At 38.8% G+C, this 16,085-nt stretch overlaps 1 protein-coding gene across 2 annotated transcripts in view; it reads left to right on the top strand.

The window, feature by feature from the left end:
• FAM185A (family with sequence similarity 185 member A) overlaps positions 1-16,085 on the top strand; it is a 95,979-nt gene that overhangs the window by 40,363 nt on the left and 39,531 nt on the right. For both annotated transcript variants that reach the window (XM_082399406.1, XM_082399405.1), the window contains exons 6-7: positions 7,705-7,800; positions 11,452-11,586. In XM_082399406.1, coding sequence (XP_082255532.1) covers positions 7,705-7,800; positions 11,452-11,586 — 231 coding nt within the window. The remainder of the gene's footprint in view (positions 1-7,704; positions 7,801-11,451; positions 11,587-16,085) is intronic.

Here is a 16,085-nt window from a genome sequence, read left to right as displayed (position 1 = left end):
ACCCTCTCCAGCATTTATTGTTTCTAGATTTTTTGATGATGGCCATTCTAACCAGTGTGAGATGATATCTCATTGTAGTTTTGATTTGCATTTCTCTAATGATTAATGATGTTGAGCATTCTTTCATGTGTCTGTAGCCCATCTGTATATCTTCTTTGGAGAAATGTCTATTTAGGTCTTCTGCCCATTTTTGGACTGGGTTGTTCGTTTTTTTGTTATTGAGCTGCATGAGCTGCTTGTAAATCTTGGAGATTAATCCTTTGTCAGTTGCTTCATTTGCAAATATTTTCTCCCATTCTGATGGTTGTCTTTTGGTCTTGTTTATGGTTTCCTTTGCTGTGCAAAAGCTTTTAAGTTTCATTAGGTCCCATTTGTTTATTTGTGTTCTTATTTCCATTTCTCTGGGAGCTGGGTCAAAAAGAATCTTGCTGTGATGTATGTCATAGAGTGTTCTGCCTATGTTTTCCTCTAAGAGTTTGATAGTGTCTGCCCTTACACTTAGGTCTTTAATCCATTTTGAGTTTATTTTTGTGCATGGTGTCAGGGAGTGTTCTAATTTCATACTTTTACATGTACCTGTCCAATTTTCCCAGCACCACTTATTGAAGAGGCTGTCTTTTCTCCACTGTATATGCTTGCCTCCTTTATCAAAGATAAGGTGACCATATGTGTGTGGGTTTATCTCTGGGCTCTCTATCCTGTTCCATTGATCTATATTTCTGTTTTTGTGCCAGTACCAAACTGTCTTGATTACTGAAGCTTTGTAATATAGTCTGAAGTCAGGGAGCCTGATTCCCCCAGCTCCATTTTTCGTTCTCAAGATTGCTTTGGCTATTCGGGGTCTTTTGTGTTTCCATACAAATTGTGAAATTTTTTGTTCTAGTTCTGTGAAAAATGCCAGTGGTAGTTTGATAGGGATTGCATTGAATCTGTAGATTGCTTTGGGTAGTAGAGTCATTTTCACAATGTTGATTCTTCCAATCCAAGAACATGGTATATCTCTCCATCTATTTGTATCATCTTTAATTTCTTTCTTCAGTGTCTTATAATTTTCTGCATACAGGTCTTTTGTCTCCTTAGGTAGGTTTATTCCTAGATATTTTATTCTTTTTGTTGCAATGGTAAACGGGAGTGTTTTCTTAATTTCACTTTCAGATTTTTCGTCATTAGTGTATAGAAATGCAAGAGATTTCTGTGCATTAATTTTGTATCCTGCTACTTTACCAAATTCATTGATTAGCTCTAGGAGTTTTCTGGTAGCATCTTTAGGATTCTCTATGTATAGTATCATGTCATCTGCAAATAGTGACAGCTTTACTTCTTCTTTTCCGATTTGGATTCCTTTTATTTCTTTGTCTTCTCTGATTGCAGTGGCTAACACTTCCAAAACTATGTTGAATAATAGTGGTGAGAGTGGGCAACCTTGTCTTGTTCCTTATCTTAGTGGAAATGGTTTCAGTTTTTCACCATTGAGGACAATGTTGGCTGTGGGTTTGTCATATATGGCCTTTATTATGTTGAGGAAAGTTCCCTCTATGCCTACTTTCTGCAGGGCTTTTATCATAAATGGGTGTTGAATTTTGTCGAAAGCTTTCTCTGCATCTATTGAGATGATCATATGGTTTTTCTCCTTCAATTTGTTAATATGGTGTATCACATTGATTGATTTGCGTATATTGAAGAATCCTTGCATTCCTGGGATAAACCCCACTTGATCATGGTGTATGATCCTTTTAATGTGCTGTTGGATTCTGTTTGCTAGTATTTTGTTGAGGATTTTTGCATCTATGTTCATCAGTGATATTGGCCTGTAGTTTTCTTTCTTTGTGACATCTTTGTCTGGTTTTGGTATCAGGGTGATGGTGGCCTCGTAGAATGAGTTTGGGAGTGTTCCTCCCTCTGCAATATTTTGGAAGAGTTTGAGAAGGATAGGTGTTAGCTCTTCTCTAAATGTTCGATAGAATTCACCTGTGAAGCCATCTGGTCCTGGGCTTTTGTTTGTTGGAAGGTTTTTAATCACAGTTTCAATTTCAGTGCTTGTGATTGGTCTGTTCATATTTTCTATTTCTTCCTGGTTCAGTCTCGGCAGTTTGTGCATTTCTAAGAATCTGTCCATTTCTTCCAGGTTGTCCATTTTATTGGCATAGAGTTGCTTGTAGTAATCTCTCATTATCTTTTGTATTTCTGCAGTGTCAGTGGTTACTTCTCCTTTTTCATTTCTAATTCTATTGATTTGAGTCTTCTCCCTTTTTCTCTTGATGAGTCTGGCTAATGGTTTATCAATTTTGTTTATCTTCTCAAAGAACCAGCTTTTAGTTTCATTGATTTTTGCTATTGTTTCCTTCATTTCTTTTTCATTTATTTCTGACCTGATCTTTATAATTTCTTTCCTTCTGCTAGTTTTGGGGTTTTTTTGTTCTTCTTTCTCTAATTGCTTTAGGTGCAAGGTTAGGTTGTTTATTCGAGATGTTTCCTGTTTCTTGAGGTAGGCTTGTATTGCTATAAACTTCCCTCTTAGAACTGCTTTTGCTGCGTCCCATGGGTTTTGGGTCGTCGTATCTCCATTGTCATTTGTTTCTAGGTATTTTTTGATTTCCCCTTTGATTTCTTCAGTGATCACTTCGTTATTAAGTAGTGTATTGTGTAGCCTCCATGTGTTTGTATTTTTTACAGATCTTTTCCTGTAATTGATATCTAGTCTCATAGCGTTGTGGTCGGAAAAGATACTTGATACGATTTCAATTTTCTTAGATTTACCAAGGCTTGATTTGTGACCCAAGATATGATCTATCCTGGAGAATGTTCCATGAGCACTTGAGAAAAATGTGTATTCTGTTGTTTTTGGGTGGAATGTCCTATAAATATCAATTAAGTCCATATTGTTTAATGTATCATTTAAAGCTTGTGTTTCCTTATTTATTTTCATTTTGGATGATCTGTCCATTGTTGAAAGTGGGGTGTTAAAGTCCCCTACTATGATTGTGTTGCTGTCGATTTCCCCTTTTATGGCTGTTAGTATTTGCCTTATGTATTGAGGTGCTCCTATGTTGGGTGCATAAATATTTACAATTGTTATACCTTCCTCTTGGATCGATCCCTTGATCATTATGTAGTGTCCTTCTTTGTCTCTTGTAATAGTCTTTATTTTAAAGTCTATTTTGTCTGATATGAGAATTGCTACTCCAGCTTTCTTTTGATTTCCATTTGCATGGAATATCTTTTTCCATCCCCTCACTTTCAGTCTGTATGTGTCTCTAGGTCTGAAGTGGGTCTCTTGTAGACAGCATATATATGGGTCTTGTTTTTGTATCCATTCAGCCAGCCTGTGTCTTTTGGTGGGAGCATTTAATCCATTTACATTCAAGGTAATTATCGATATGTATGTTCCTATTCCCATTTTCTTAAATGTTTTGGGTTTGTTATTGTAGGTGTTTTCCTTCTCTTGTGTTTCTTGCCTAGAGAAGTTCCTTTAGCATTTGTTGTAAAACTGGTTTGGTGGTGCTGAACTCTCTCAGCTTTTGCTTGTCTGTAAAGGTTTTAATTTCTCCATCACATATGAATGAGATCCTTGCTGGGTAGAGTAATCTTGGTTGTAGGTTCTTCTCCTTCATCACTTTAAGTATATCCTGCCACTCCCTTCTGGCTTGCAGAGTTTCTGCTGAAAGATCAGATGTTAACCTTATGGGGATTCCCTTGTGTGTTATTTGTTTTGTTTCCCTTGCTGCCTTTAATATGTTTTCCTTGTATTTAATTTTTGACAGTTTGATTAATATGTGTCTTGGCGTGTTTCTCCTTGGGTTTATCCTGTATGGGACTCTCTGTGCTTCCAGGACTTGATTAACTATTTCCTTTCCCATATTAGGGAAGTTTTCAACTATAATCTCTTCAAATATTTTCTCAGTCCCTTTCTTTTTCTCTTCTTCTTCTGGGACCCCTATAATTCGAATGTTGGTGCGTTTAATGTTGTCCCAGAGGTCTCTGAGACTGTCCTCAGTTCTTTTCATTCTTTTTTCTTTATCCTGCTCTGCAGTAGTTATTTCCACCATTTTATCTTCCAGGTCACTTATCCTTTCTTCTGCCTCAGTTATTCTGCTATTGATCCCATCTAGAGTATTTTTAATTTCATTTATTGTGTTTTTCATCATTGCTTGGTTCCTCTTTAGTTCTTCTACGTCCTTGTTAAATGTTTCTTGCATTTTGTCTATTCTATTTCCAAGATTTTGGATCATCCTTACTATCATTATTCTGAATTCTTTTTCAGGTAGACTACCTATTTCCTCTTCATTTGTTAAGTCTAGTGTGTTTTGACCCTGCTCCTTCATCTGCTGTGTGTTTTTCTGTCGTCTCATTTTTCTTATCTTACTGTGTTTGGGGTCTCCTTATCACAGGTTGCAGGTTTGTAGTTCCCGTTGTTTTTGGTATCTGTCCCCAGTGGCTAAGGTTGGTTCAGTGGGTTGTGTAGGCTTCCTGGTGGAGGGAACTAGTGCCTGAGCTCTGGTGGATGAGGCTGGATCTTGTCTTTCTGGTGGGCACGTCCACGTCTGGTGGTGTATTTTGGGGTGTCTGTGGCCTTATTATGATTTTAGGCAGCCTCTCTGCTAATGGATGGGGCTGTGTTCCTGTCTTGCTAGTTGTTTGGCATAGGGTGTTCAGCACTGTAGCTTGCTGGTCATTGAGTGATGCTGGGTCTTGATGTTGAGATGGAGATCTCTGAGAGATTTTTGCCGTTTGGTATTACATGGAGCTGGGAGGTCTCTTGTGGACCAGTGTCCTGAAGTTGGCTCTCCCACCTCCGAGGTACGGCCCTGATGCCTGGGTGAAGCACCAAGAGCCTTTCGTCCACACGGCTCAGAGTAAAAGGGAGAAAAAATAGAAAGAAAGAAAGAAAGAAAGAAAGAGGCTATAATATAGTGAAGTAAAATAAAGCTATTATAAATCAAAGCTATACAGACAAAATCTCCCCCAGAAGCATATACATATACACTCACAAAAAAAAAGGAAAAGGGGAAAAATTAATATATCCTGCTCCCAAAGTCCACCTCCTGAATTTGGGATGATTCGTTGTCTATTCAGGTATTCAACAGATGCAGGCACATCAAGTTGTTTGTGGAGTTTTAATCCGCTGCTTCTGAGGCTGCTGGGAGAGATTTCCCCTCCTCGTCTCTGTTCGCACAGCTCCTGGGGATCAGCTTTGGATTTGGCCCCGCCTCTGCGTGTAGGTCGCCTGAGGGCGTCTGTTCCCCGCCCAGACAGGACGGGGTTAAAGGAGCAGCTGCTTCGGGGGCTCTGGCTCACCCAGGCCGCGGGGAGGGAGGGGTACAGAGGAGGCGGGGCGAGCCTGCGGCGTCAGAGGCCGGCGTGACGTTGCACCAGCCTGAGGTGCGCAGTGTGTTCTCCTGGGGAAGTTGTCCCTGGATCACGGGACGCTGGCAGTGGCGGGCTGCACAGGCTCCCGGGAGGGGCGGTGTGGAGAGTGACCTGTGCTCACACACAGGATTTTTGGAGGCGGCAGCAGCAGCCCCAGCGTCTCACGCCCGTCTCTGGGGTCCGCGCTGATAGCCGCGGCTGGCGCCAGTCTCTGGAATTCGTGTAGGCAGCGCTCTGAATCCCCTCTCCTTGCGCGCCGCGAAACAAAGAGGCAAGAAAAAGTCTCTTGCCTCTTCGGCAGCTGCAGACTTTTTCCCGGTCTCCCTCCCAGCCAGCTGTGGTGCGCTAACCCCTTCAGGCTGTGTTCACGCCGCCAACCCCAGTCCTCTCCCTGCGATCCGACCCCGAAGCCCGAGCCTCCGCTCCCAGCCCTGCCCGCCCCGGCGGGGGAGCAGACAAGCCTCTCGGGCTGGTGAGCGCTGCTCGGCGCCGAGCCTCTGTGCGGGAGTCTCTCCGTTTTTCCCTCTGCGCCCCTGTTGCTGTGGGATCCGCGCTGTTAGCCGCGGCTCGCGCCCGTCTCTGAAGTTCGTTTAGGCGGCGCTCTGAATCCCCTCTCCTCGCGCACCAGGAAACAGGGAAGAAAAAGTCTCTTGCCTCTTCGGCAGCTGCAGACTTTTTCCCGGACTCCCTCCCGGCTAGCTGTGTTGCACTAACCCCTTCAGGCTGTGTTCACGCCGCCAACCCCAGTCCTCTCCCTGCGATCCAACCGAAGCCCGAGTCTCAGCTCCCAGCCCCGCCTGCCCCGGCGGCTGAGCAGACAAGCCTCTCGGGCTGGTGAGTGCTGGTCAGCGCCGAGCCTCCGTGCGGGAAGTGCGGGAATCTCTCCGCTTTGCCCTCCGCACCCCTGTGGCTGCGCTCTCCTCCGTGGCTCCGAAGCTTCCCCCCTCTGCCACCCGCAGTTTCTGCCCGCGAAGGGGCTTCCTAGTGTGTGGAAATCTTTCCTCCTTCACAGCTCCCTCCCACTGGTGCAGGTGCCGTCCCTATTCTTTTGTCTCTGTTATTTCTTTTTTCTTTTGCCCTACCCAAGTACGGGGGGAGTTTCTTGCCTTTTGGGAGGTCTGACGTTTTCTGCCAGCGTTCAGTGGGTGTTCTGTAGGAGCAGTTCCACGTGTAGGTGTATTTCTACTGTATCTGTGGGAAGGAAGGTGATGTCCGCGTCTTACTCTTCCGCCGTCTTCTCTCCTCTCCAGTGTTCAGTTTTGACACTTAAAAATTAAATACACTGGATCTGATAAATGGCATTTTGATTATAGGTTAGAGATAAATTATTATAAATTATCTTGAAGTCACATTTTAAACAGTTTCTTCCCAATTTTGGGCATTATTTTCACCATACTCCCTACTTGGTTTCTACTTTGAAGTAATAAAACCTGCTGATAAAATATGCTTTTTAAGAGATCTCTCTAAAAAAATATGCTTTGCTCTTTTCAGGGCAATCAGATAGAATATTGAACTGAAAGTTCTGTTGCTGTGGGAGAGGAGGAAAAAGGAGATGCTACCTAGCACTGACTCTTCAGCATAATTCTCTTCTTTATCTGGCTGTCAGCTTTCCCTGGAACTTGAAATGTTGGCTGATTGAAAACTGGGTTCATTGTTGACATAGGGAAATTTGAGTGTCAAATCAGGACCACCTTAATTGTAATTTTCTTCCCTCGACTTAAAGATAATCTGTTCAATTCCAGAAACTTGAAATATTTAGATATTAACAAGCTTTACCCACTTTTCAAGTCATTCCTTTCCCCGCCCATCTCTGTCCCTCTGAGAAATGCAACAAAACCTTATCTAGAGTAATCTTTCACTATTAGCTGCACTTTTTAGTACTAGCAAATTTGCTAAAAGGAGAAAATATAAGAGTTTTGATTTTTGTTAACTTCGCTACTACTTATATGTGACTCTACGTGAAATAGAGTTCTTTAGTAAATATTGAAAGTTGATAATAAACTAAATGTATCAATGGTGCTTAATGGTCTTGGCTGTCATTGCTTGTGTACGGTCCTTCCTACACATTAGGTTTTAGAGTAAACATGTTTAGAGTTACGTTTTGGAGATTACTACAGGCATAGGGATTTTCTTATTAGTTATCCAGCTGTAGATTTCTAGATTTCTGATTCTGTTTTCATTTTAAAGCAAAAGATGGTATAGTTATAAGGATAATACAAAACTTTGCAGGACTCTTAGCTCCTTATCCTAATGCTGAAGTAGAGCCCTTTATTTCAAGTTAATAATTTAAGTTACTCAAATAAGACGATTATGCTTATGGTTCTTCCTTCCTCCTAGATTCGTCTTCTGGATGTCTAAGTGCCTCGACTTATCAGGGTGCCATAGATGTTTATGTCAGCCAACTGGGAAAAGTGGAATTGAAATCCCATAAAGGTTAGCCAAGTAGAATGTTTTATTTTGACATATGGTGTAAGGAAGGTTTTATGTAACATTCAGGAAACAGATGGTCAAATTATCTTATCTACACTGACATAGAGATTTCAATAAAATTTTTCTCTGTTAGAACCTGATTTAAAGACTGGTATACTAGTGATCTTTGACCAGTGATCTTTGAAACTTTTGGAACAGATGGCCATGAAGACTATCTTTCCTTTTGTAATTCAAACAAAAATGTTGTAATTTATTGACTGTTATTTTGGAATTTTTTAGTGTTAGTGTTTGGGTTTTTTCAGTTTAGTTTTATGTCGGAAATAGAATATTCTTTGGAGGGGAAGTGCTCTCATACATTCTTTTGGAAGCTTTCCTGCTAACTTGTAAGAGGACCTTCTCAGGCCATTACTCTAGAGTAATACTTTTAAAAGCGTGATTCTGCAATAAAGGTATCACCAAAAGGTCCTCTAAAGTGATTATTGACTTAGTCTCTTGTAGTATCAGGCTTATGATGTGTCTCTTTCTGTAATCTTATTTCTAATACAAATAGCTTATTCTAAGAGTCCAAGTCTTTCATTAATAATTATACACTTTTTAAGGCTGAATATACAAGTCTTTGTGTGCATGCATGCACATAGGTGTACACGTGCATGCTGGCAAGTGACTTGGGTACTTGGAGTAGCTTGGCTCTAGGGGCTTAAGTGACCTGGGTTCAGAAAGTTAAGAACCATAGCTCTGTATAAAAAATTTTTTAGAGAAAGTCTGGAAGCTCTTGCATATGGGCCAGAACAAGGCTATGTGTATAACAAGGAAAAAACCTCCACAGAGACCAGTTGTTCCTGCTGTTAGTAATTTCTTTGCCATGTTGGCAAAGTTTAAATACTTTAAACTTTAAAGTTTAAATTTTAAATACTTTACAATTTAAAGTTTTAATACTTTTTAATAGCTTTTTGTCCAGTGAGGCTCTCTTGTCAATGTCAAAATAAAACTACAAACACAGACGTCTGAAACTGAAGTTATTGCTGACACACAGGTATTTTTTGATTTCTCAAGATCACATTTTTTTTTCCTTTTAAATAGGATAATATTATGTTCTCACTAAATTTCTAAGAGCTTCAATAATACTATTCAGGGTATTTTGTAAATGTCAAAAAAAGTCATGTAATTGCATTCTTGTATTATGAAGACCCAAGGAGAATAAACATTACTACATTTGATGTAACTAGTAACAGAGTAAAAACAAAGTTTTGAATAGCAGCTCTTACATGAAAATTATTTCCTGTTTTGTATGGACGGGCAAAAAAGTAAAACAAAACAAAAAACATTGCTAATCTTCATCCACTTGAATTATTTTTAACTATTATTTGGATTGTTGTTCCAGTAACTTACTGAAATAGCATATGATGTTGCAAGATTTGATTGGGATTACAATTTTGTGTTTTCTCCTGTTGGGACTATGATACTGGCAGGAGCTTAAAGATAACTGGAAACAAAGATTTTTGTCTTAATTCAGGTCTCTAATTCTCACTACACTTGGGAACAGTAACTTTCTGGAGTGATGGAAAGTTATTCAGGATTCTATTGCTTAATAGTTAGTAAAGACATCTGGAATCCTTTCCAACTCTGCCACTGTCTTGCTGTAGGGTTTAAGAGCCAGCTACTTGAGTCTCTTAGGCTGTCCTTTCAGCTCCTGTGGCCATTTTGCCAAGTGAAAAAGAATGTCACAATGCTTGTTTCCTCTCTTCCTATGAAACTTAACACAGTGACCTTATTCATTCATTCAGAAAGGCTGTGTTATGGCTTGAGAGTCAGAACTGCATCTGAGTACTGACTTTTCCACTTAAAAATTGTCCTTGATAAAGCCACTAATCTTAATATATAGTATCACTTCAATAAATGATGCTGTTGTATTAGTTCACTTTTTAATTTTTTAAAAATGGTATTGATGTCAATAACCGTGAAGCAGTTTTTGAAGTGAAAAGAGGTTGAAGACATACAGGAGCTCTCCTTTCTAAAGAAGATAGTCTTAGAGATGGGACATTTGGGAAAGCTTTCAAGTCATGAGAATTCTTCATTCACAAATAGGAATGGAGTTTTAATAGTGATAGTTTTTGCTTTTTAAGGATGTGGAGAGAGATGGGGATAGAACTATCTGCATTGCTTAACATTTTTAAAACTCTGACAGATTTAAGATCCCTTTATTTAAGAACAGAAAAGAAAGATGTTCATAAAATTATTACATTTAATGTATTTAGAGATAATGTCCTAGAAAAAGTTTTTTAAAATCTCTTATTTTCTACTTTTTAAAGTATGTTTGGTAGAAAAAACATGTATCTTCTATTCTTCCTGACATTTTCCAGGTTTGTTTTTGTTTTGTATTTTCCTAAAGCTCTCATATCTGTTTTTATGGGTAACTTCTGTCAGTAGTTTACCTTTAAACCCTGAAAAGCAGTTTGTTTTTTAAATAAGATAAACCAATTGTAGTTATGTGCTTTGTTCCCCCCTTTTTGAGTAGTAAATATGAAACTTCATCAGTCTTAATCCCAAAGTTCCAGCTCCCATTAGAAAGGCTGAGAAGATATGGAATTATTTAGTGAAACTTAAGCTGATGTTAACCAAACTAGAAAGCACACAAAGACCCATAAATAAATGCCTTCTAAAAGGAATCTTTACAACATGCACAATGGATGTCATCCTGACCATCTTTGTCCACAGAGTTGGGTTACTGTTTTATGGGAAAGGCCTCTCTTATTTATTTGATATATGAGAAATAGAGAAAGAAAAACTTGAAACAGGAGTGTACTGGTGAGTTTGTGCTGCAAACCACATAATTGTTTTGAAAAATGATTCCTTCCCAACAGAGTACTTTTTCTTATTTCGTCCTTTAGAAGTTGAATTATTGTAAGATTGTAGATGAAATAAAGTTGAGTGTCTTGCTTCAGGTACCCAAAAAGTCTGTAGTCCATTAAAAAGAAACGTTAGTCAGTTGAAATTTAAATACTTCCGTTTTAAATTTTTGTTATTGCGCTCTCCACACCCCCAACCAAACAAGGTACCACTGAAAGCACAAGAGCTCAAGGTTCTGGTTTTATTATAATGATCAGTGAGGTTACACGTCCTGTAATACAATGAGGTAGCAGTGTATGAAACACGACAATGGTTAAGAGCATAGGTTTGTTGTCATTGAAATGGATCTTGATTCCAGCAGTAGCTGTAGTGGAAACTTGAGCAAGTTCTTATCTGTAAAATCGAAATTATAATAATACCTCATAGAGTTGAGAGAGAAATTAAAAGATAATATAATGAAGGTGTTTGGCTCTTAGTAAATGCTCAATTAATGGTAAATTCTGTCTATAAGCTGCATGTGTATTAAACTCTTCACTTTTCTGGTATTGGATGAGCTGACTAGGGCTATTGGCAAAAAGAGAAATAGCAGTTCATGATGTCCTAATGACTCATATTCTTGACGGAAGATACTGTGAATGCCTTGGGAATACCTGGGAGTAAGGAAAAGGTACAGCTATTTAAATAAAATAAGCTGATGAGTAAAGACAGTGTATCAGGAGCAATGCTACCTGTTCAATCATTTTTATAATAGGCTCTAGTACTTTTTATTTCTTTGCATTAATCAGCTCTCCTTTAAATTTATCACAGGATCTGTCCTTGTCAAGGTTGCATCTTCTCTTCAGGCTTATTTACAGTTATCAGGGAAAGAGATTGATGTGAACTCAGAAGTCCATGTTGAAGAAATGGATGAAGCCCATAAAGATGATGGTATAGTAATTACTGGTAAGGAGGCTGCGTTTTGCTGTGTGAGATGAATAGTCGTTGTCCATCTATGAGTAGAAATACGCTATATTTAACTGAAGTTTTAGCCTTTATTCTTTTCCATTGTCACATGTTGGTGTTTGACACTTTTTTCTTCCAACTACTTATCAATAACACAATTGCAGACATTTAGTTTGAAGCACTCACTATTCCTGGATAGTGAATAGTCATTGGATAAAATTTACTTGAAAAAAAAAAAAAATCCCACAAGGACTCAGAGGCAAAGAATATACAAATCAATTTTCACTGCAAAGTAAAGGAGCTGTTACAGTGGAGGATTACTGGACTGAATGTCAATATTATGACATAGTATGAGTGTGTTTCATGTTTGGTAATTGCAATCATTGTTGCTTTTGTTGTGGTCATCCATGGACAATGCTTGGTGTCAGTCTATTTATCTCTTGTAAAAATAAAATACAGTGTATGTGTGTGAAAAAAAAAAAAAAAAGATATTTGCACACTCATATTCATAGCAGCATTATTCACAGTAGCCAAGAGGTAGAAGCACCCCAAATGTCTATTGATGGATGAAAGCAAAAATGAAGTGTGATATATAAACATACAATGGAATACTGTTCAGCCTTAAAAACGAAGGAAATCCTGTCACATGCTGCAACAGGGATGCACCTTGAGGACACTATGCGAAGTGAAATAAGCCGATCACAAAAAAGATAAATAATGTATGATTGCATTTATATAAGATATCTAAGGAAACAAAGTAGGGGGAGAGGAAAATGAGTTGTTCAGCAGGTATGAAGTTTCAGTTTTGCAAGATGAAAAAGTTCTGGAGATCTATTGCACAACAATATGAATATACTTAACACTACTAAACTGTAAACTTAAAACTAGTTAAAATGGTAAATTTTATTTTATGTGTTTTTTTACCATAATCAAAAATCTGAAAACCATTAAAAATTTTTTTTTCTTTTCTGGCACAGCTGCTTTCTAATTCTTGGACTTGAAAATCAACTACAGTTGACCCTTGAACTACAGGGGGTTAGGGACACTGGTCCCCTGCCCCAGGGCAGTCAAAAATCCACCTGTAACTTTGCAGTCAGCCCTCCATATTTGTGGTTCCACATCTGTAGATTCAACCAACTGCAGATCGTGTAATACTGTCGTATGTATTTATTGAAAAAATCTGTGTGTAAGTGGATTCGCATAGTTCAAACCTGTGCTGTTCAAGGGCCAACTGTAAATACATATATTACAGTGTAAGATATAAAGTTAATTTTGTATGATTATAATAAATAGGAGTTTGGTTTGGTATTATGCACATTGTAAACTTGATCTTTTAGTACAGCCTGACCTTTTAGTACAAATTCTCAATTCCAGAAATGTGAAGAGCTTTTCCACATTTTTTCTAATTACCTGTGGATGTATTAATGGCTGATACTACTTTAAAAAAATATTTATGGTATAGATAATATATTTATATAGTAAAAAAAATTAATGCTGGCGAACTTTCTAAAATCTTAACCAGAATGGCATTGAGAAGGACATTGAAATTACCATGAGGTTTTGATATAGCAATCTATGTATATATACAAGATTGTTTTAAGTTTCTGGTCTCTTAGTTTCAAATGCATTTCCAATATCCTGAATTTGTACTGTCCTCTTCTCACGATTGCTGGTTTTGATATCATATTTGTGTGTGGATGATTTCCTACCTTTATTCTATGTTTGCCTTTCCCGTTTGTTAGTTTTCTCGTTTCTAATTGTGGCCTTTTCTTTTCTGCATACAGAAGTTCCTTTAGCATTTGTTGCAAAGCTGATCTGGTGGCGCTGAATTCTCTTAACTTTTGCTTGTCTGTAAAGCTTTTGATTTCTCTGTCAAATCTGAACATATATATCTTAAGTATATCATGCCACTACCCTTCTGGCCTGAAGAGTTTCTGCTGAAAAATCAGCTGATAACTGTATGGGGATTCCCTTGTATGTTATTTGTTGCTTTTCCCTTATCTTTTAATATTTTAAAAGATTTTTAAAATTTTCTCTTTGTCTTTAGTTATTGTCAGTTTGATTAATAGGTGTCTCAGTGTGTTCTTCCTTGGGTTAATCCTGTATGGGACTCTGTGATTCCTGGACTTGAGTGAGTGTTTCCTTTCCCATGTTAGGGAAGTTCTCAGCTATTATCTCTTCAGATATTTTCTCAGTCCCTTTCTCTCTCTCTTCTCCTTTTGGGACCCCTATGATGCAAATGTTGATGCATTTAATGTTGTCCCAGAGGTGTCTGAGATTGTCTTTATTTCTTTTCATTCTTTTTCTTTTGTTCCGTTCCACAGCAGTGATTTCTACAAATCTGTCTTCCAGCTCACTTATTCGTTCTTCTGCCTCATTTATTCTGCTATTGATTCCTTCTAGCGTGTTTTTCACTTCAGTTATTGTATTGTTCACCTCTGTTTGCTCTTTAAAGCTTTTAGCTCTTTATTAAACATTTCTTGTATCCTCAGTCTGTGCACCATTCATTTCCTGAGATCTTGGATCATGTTTACTATCATTACTTCTGAATTCTTTTTCAGGTAGATTGCCTATCTCTGCTTCACTTAGTTTTTCTTCCATGGTTTTATCTTCTTCCTTCATCTGTGACCTATTTCTCTGCCATCTCATTTTGTTTAACTTCCTCTGTTTGAGGTCTCCATTCCTCAGGCTTCAGGATTGTAGTTCTTCTTGGTTTTAGTGTCTGCCCCCTGGTGGGTGAAGTTGGTCCAAGGGTTTGTGCAGGCTTTCTGGTGGGAGGGACTGGTGCCTGCCCACTGGTGGGTGGAGCTGGGTCTTGTCCCTGTGGTGGGCAGGGTCGTGTCAAGGGGTGTGTTTCTAGGCGGCTGTTTGCTCAGGACGACTTTAAGCAGCCTGTCTGCTGATGGGTGGAGCTGTGTTCCCACCCTGTTGGTTGTTTGGACTGAGGCGTCCTGGCACTGGAGCCTGCAGGCTGTTGGTGGGGCCAGGTCTCAGTGCCAAAATGGCGACCTCCAGGAGAGCTCACGCTGATGAGTGTTCCCTGGAGCGTCCACCACCAGTGTCCTTGACTCCACAGTGAGCCACAGCTGACCCCTGTCTCCACAGGAGACCCTCCATAACCCACAGGTAGGTCTGGCCCAGGTTTCTATGGAGTCACTGTTTTGCCCTGGGTCCCAGTACATGTGAAAACTTGTGTGCATCCTCCAAGAGTGGAGTCTCTGTTTCCTCAGACCTGTGGAGCTCCTGCACTCAAGCCCCACTGGCCTTCAAAGCCAAATGCTCTGGGGGCTCCTCCTCGTGATAACAGACCCCCAGGCTGGGGAGCCTGACATGGGACTTAGAACTCTCACCCTGTGGGAGGACCTCTGCAATATAATTATTTTCCAGTTTGTGGATTGCCCACCCAGTGGGTATGGAATTTGATTTTATTGCGAAAGTGCCCCTCCTACTATCTCATTGTGGCTTCTTCTTTGTTTTTAGGTGTAGAGTATCACTTTTGGTAGGTTTGAGTCCTTTCTGTTGATGATTGTTCAGTAGTTAGTTGTGATTTTGGTGTTTTCATGAGAGGAGGTGAGCTTAAATCCTTCTACTGCGCCATCTTGTCTCCAGCCCAGAGGACATTGAAATTAAAGTGTGTACATGCACATATGCCACAGGCTTACCAATGAGATAGTCTCAAGAAAAAGAAAGTGTGATGGTGGTGTGTGGTTATGGTGGCAGTGCGGTGTCTTCATAAGATCAAGTTTCACAATTATTAACAGCCACTATATTAAATCTTGGCAGGGAGTAAAGATTATTTGGGGGAGGGAGTATGTTTTTTCTCTCAAAAATAAAGTAATTATTTAATGACCAAGAAAAAAGATCAAGTTTCAGTTTTAAATATTCATTTTATATATAGTAAAGGTTAAGAAGGCAGTCTTAAAAATCATAGAATATTAACAAAAAGCATAGCAGTAATAAAAATAACACCTGTACACTTTCAGATTAACTCAGTGCCTAATGGGCAGACTCTTAGTTATGCAGAGAAAATGTGATGAAAATTTAAGTGTATTAAATGTGGTAAGAATCAATTTCTCGTGATCTGATATCTTGAATTTGATAGGGAGCCAATAGGGTTACCTTTTTTGGCCCTGGTAATGTAAAGTAATAATACAAATTTGTTTAATAATGCTCTGAATGATAGCATAATCAAATTATTTTACATAAGTTAAGAATGTTTGAATTATAAATTATTTTTTCATTTTTTATTCTGTAACTCATAGAATCATATGCCTTTTTGAAATTTAGATTTAGTTTAAGTTGCATTTCAAAACCCTGTTCTCATCATTTCAACCATTAAAAAAAGGCCTTATTAAATCCTCTAAGAACAGTTACTAGTCCTGTCATTGGATAAAATTATTATCTGCAGACCCGATCTCTTTATTAAGTCTTGCCCATTTCCATTCCACTAAACAGGTACTACCTCAAACTTAATATATTTGAAAACAAATATTATCTTT

The sequence above is a fragment of the Balaenoptera borealis genome, assembly GCF_965194805.1.
Source record: "Balaenoptera borealis genome assembly, chromosome: 7".
Classification (NCBI taxonomy): Eukaryota; Metazoa; Chordata; class Mammalia; order Artiodactyla; family Balaenopteridae; genus Balaenoptera; species Balaenoptera borealis.
This window is presented reverse-complemented; position numbering and strand designations above follow the sequence as displayed.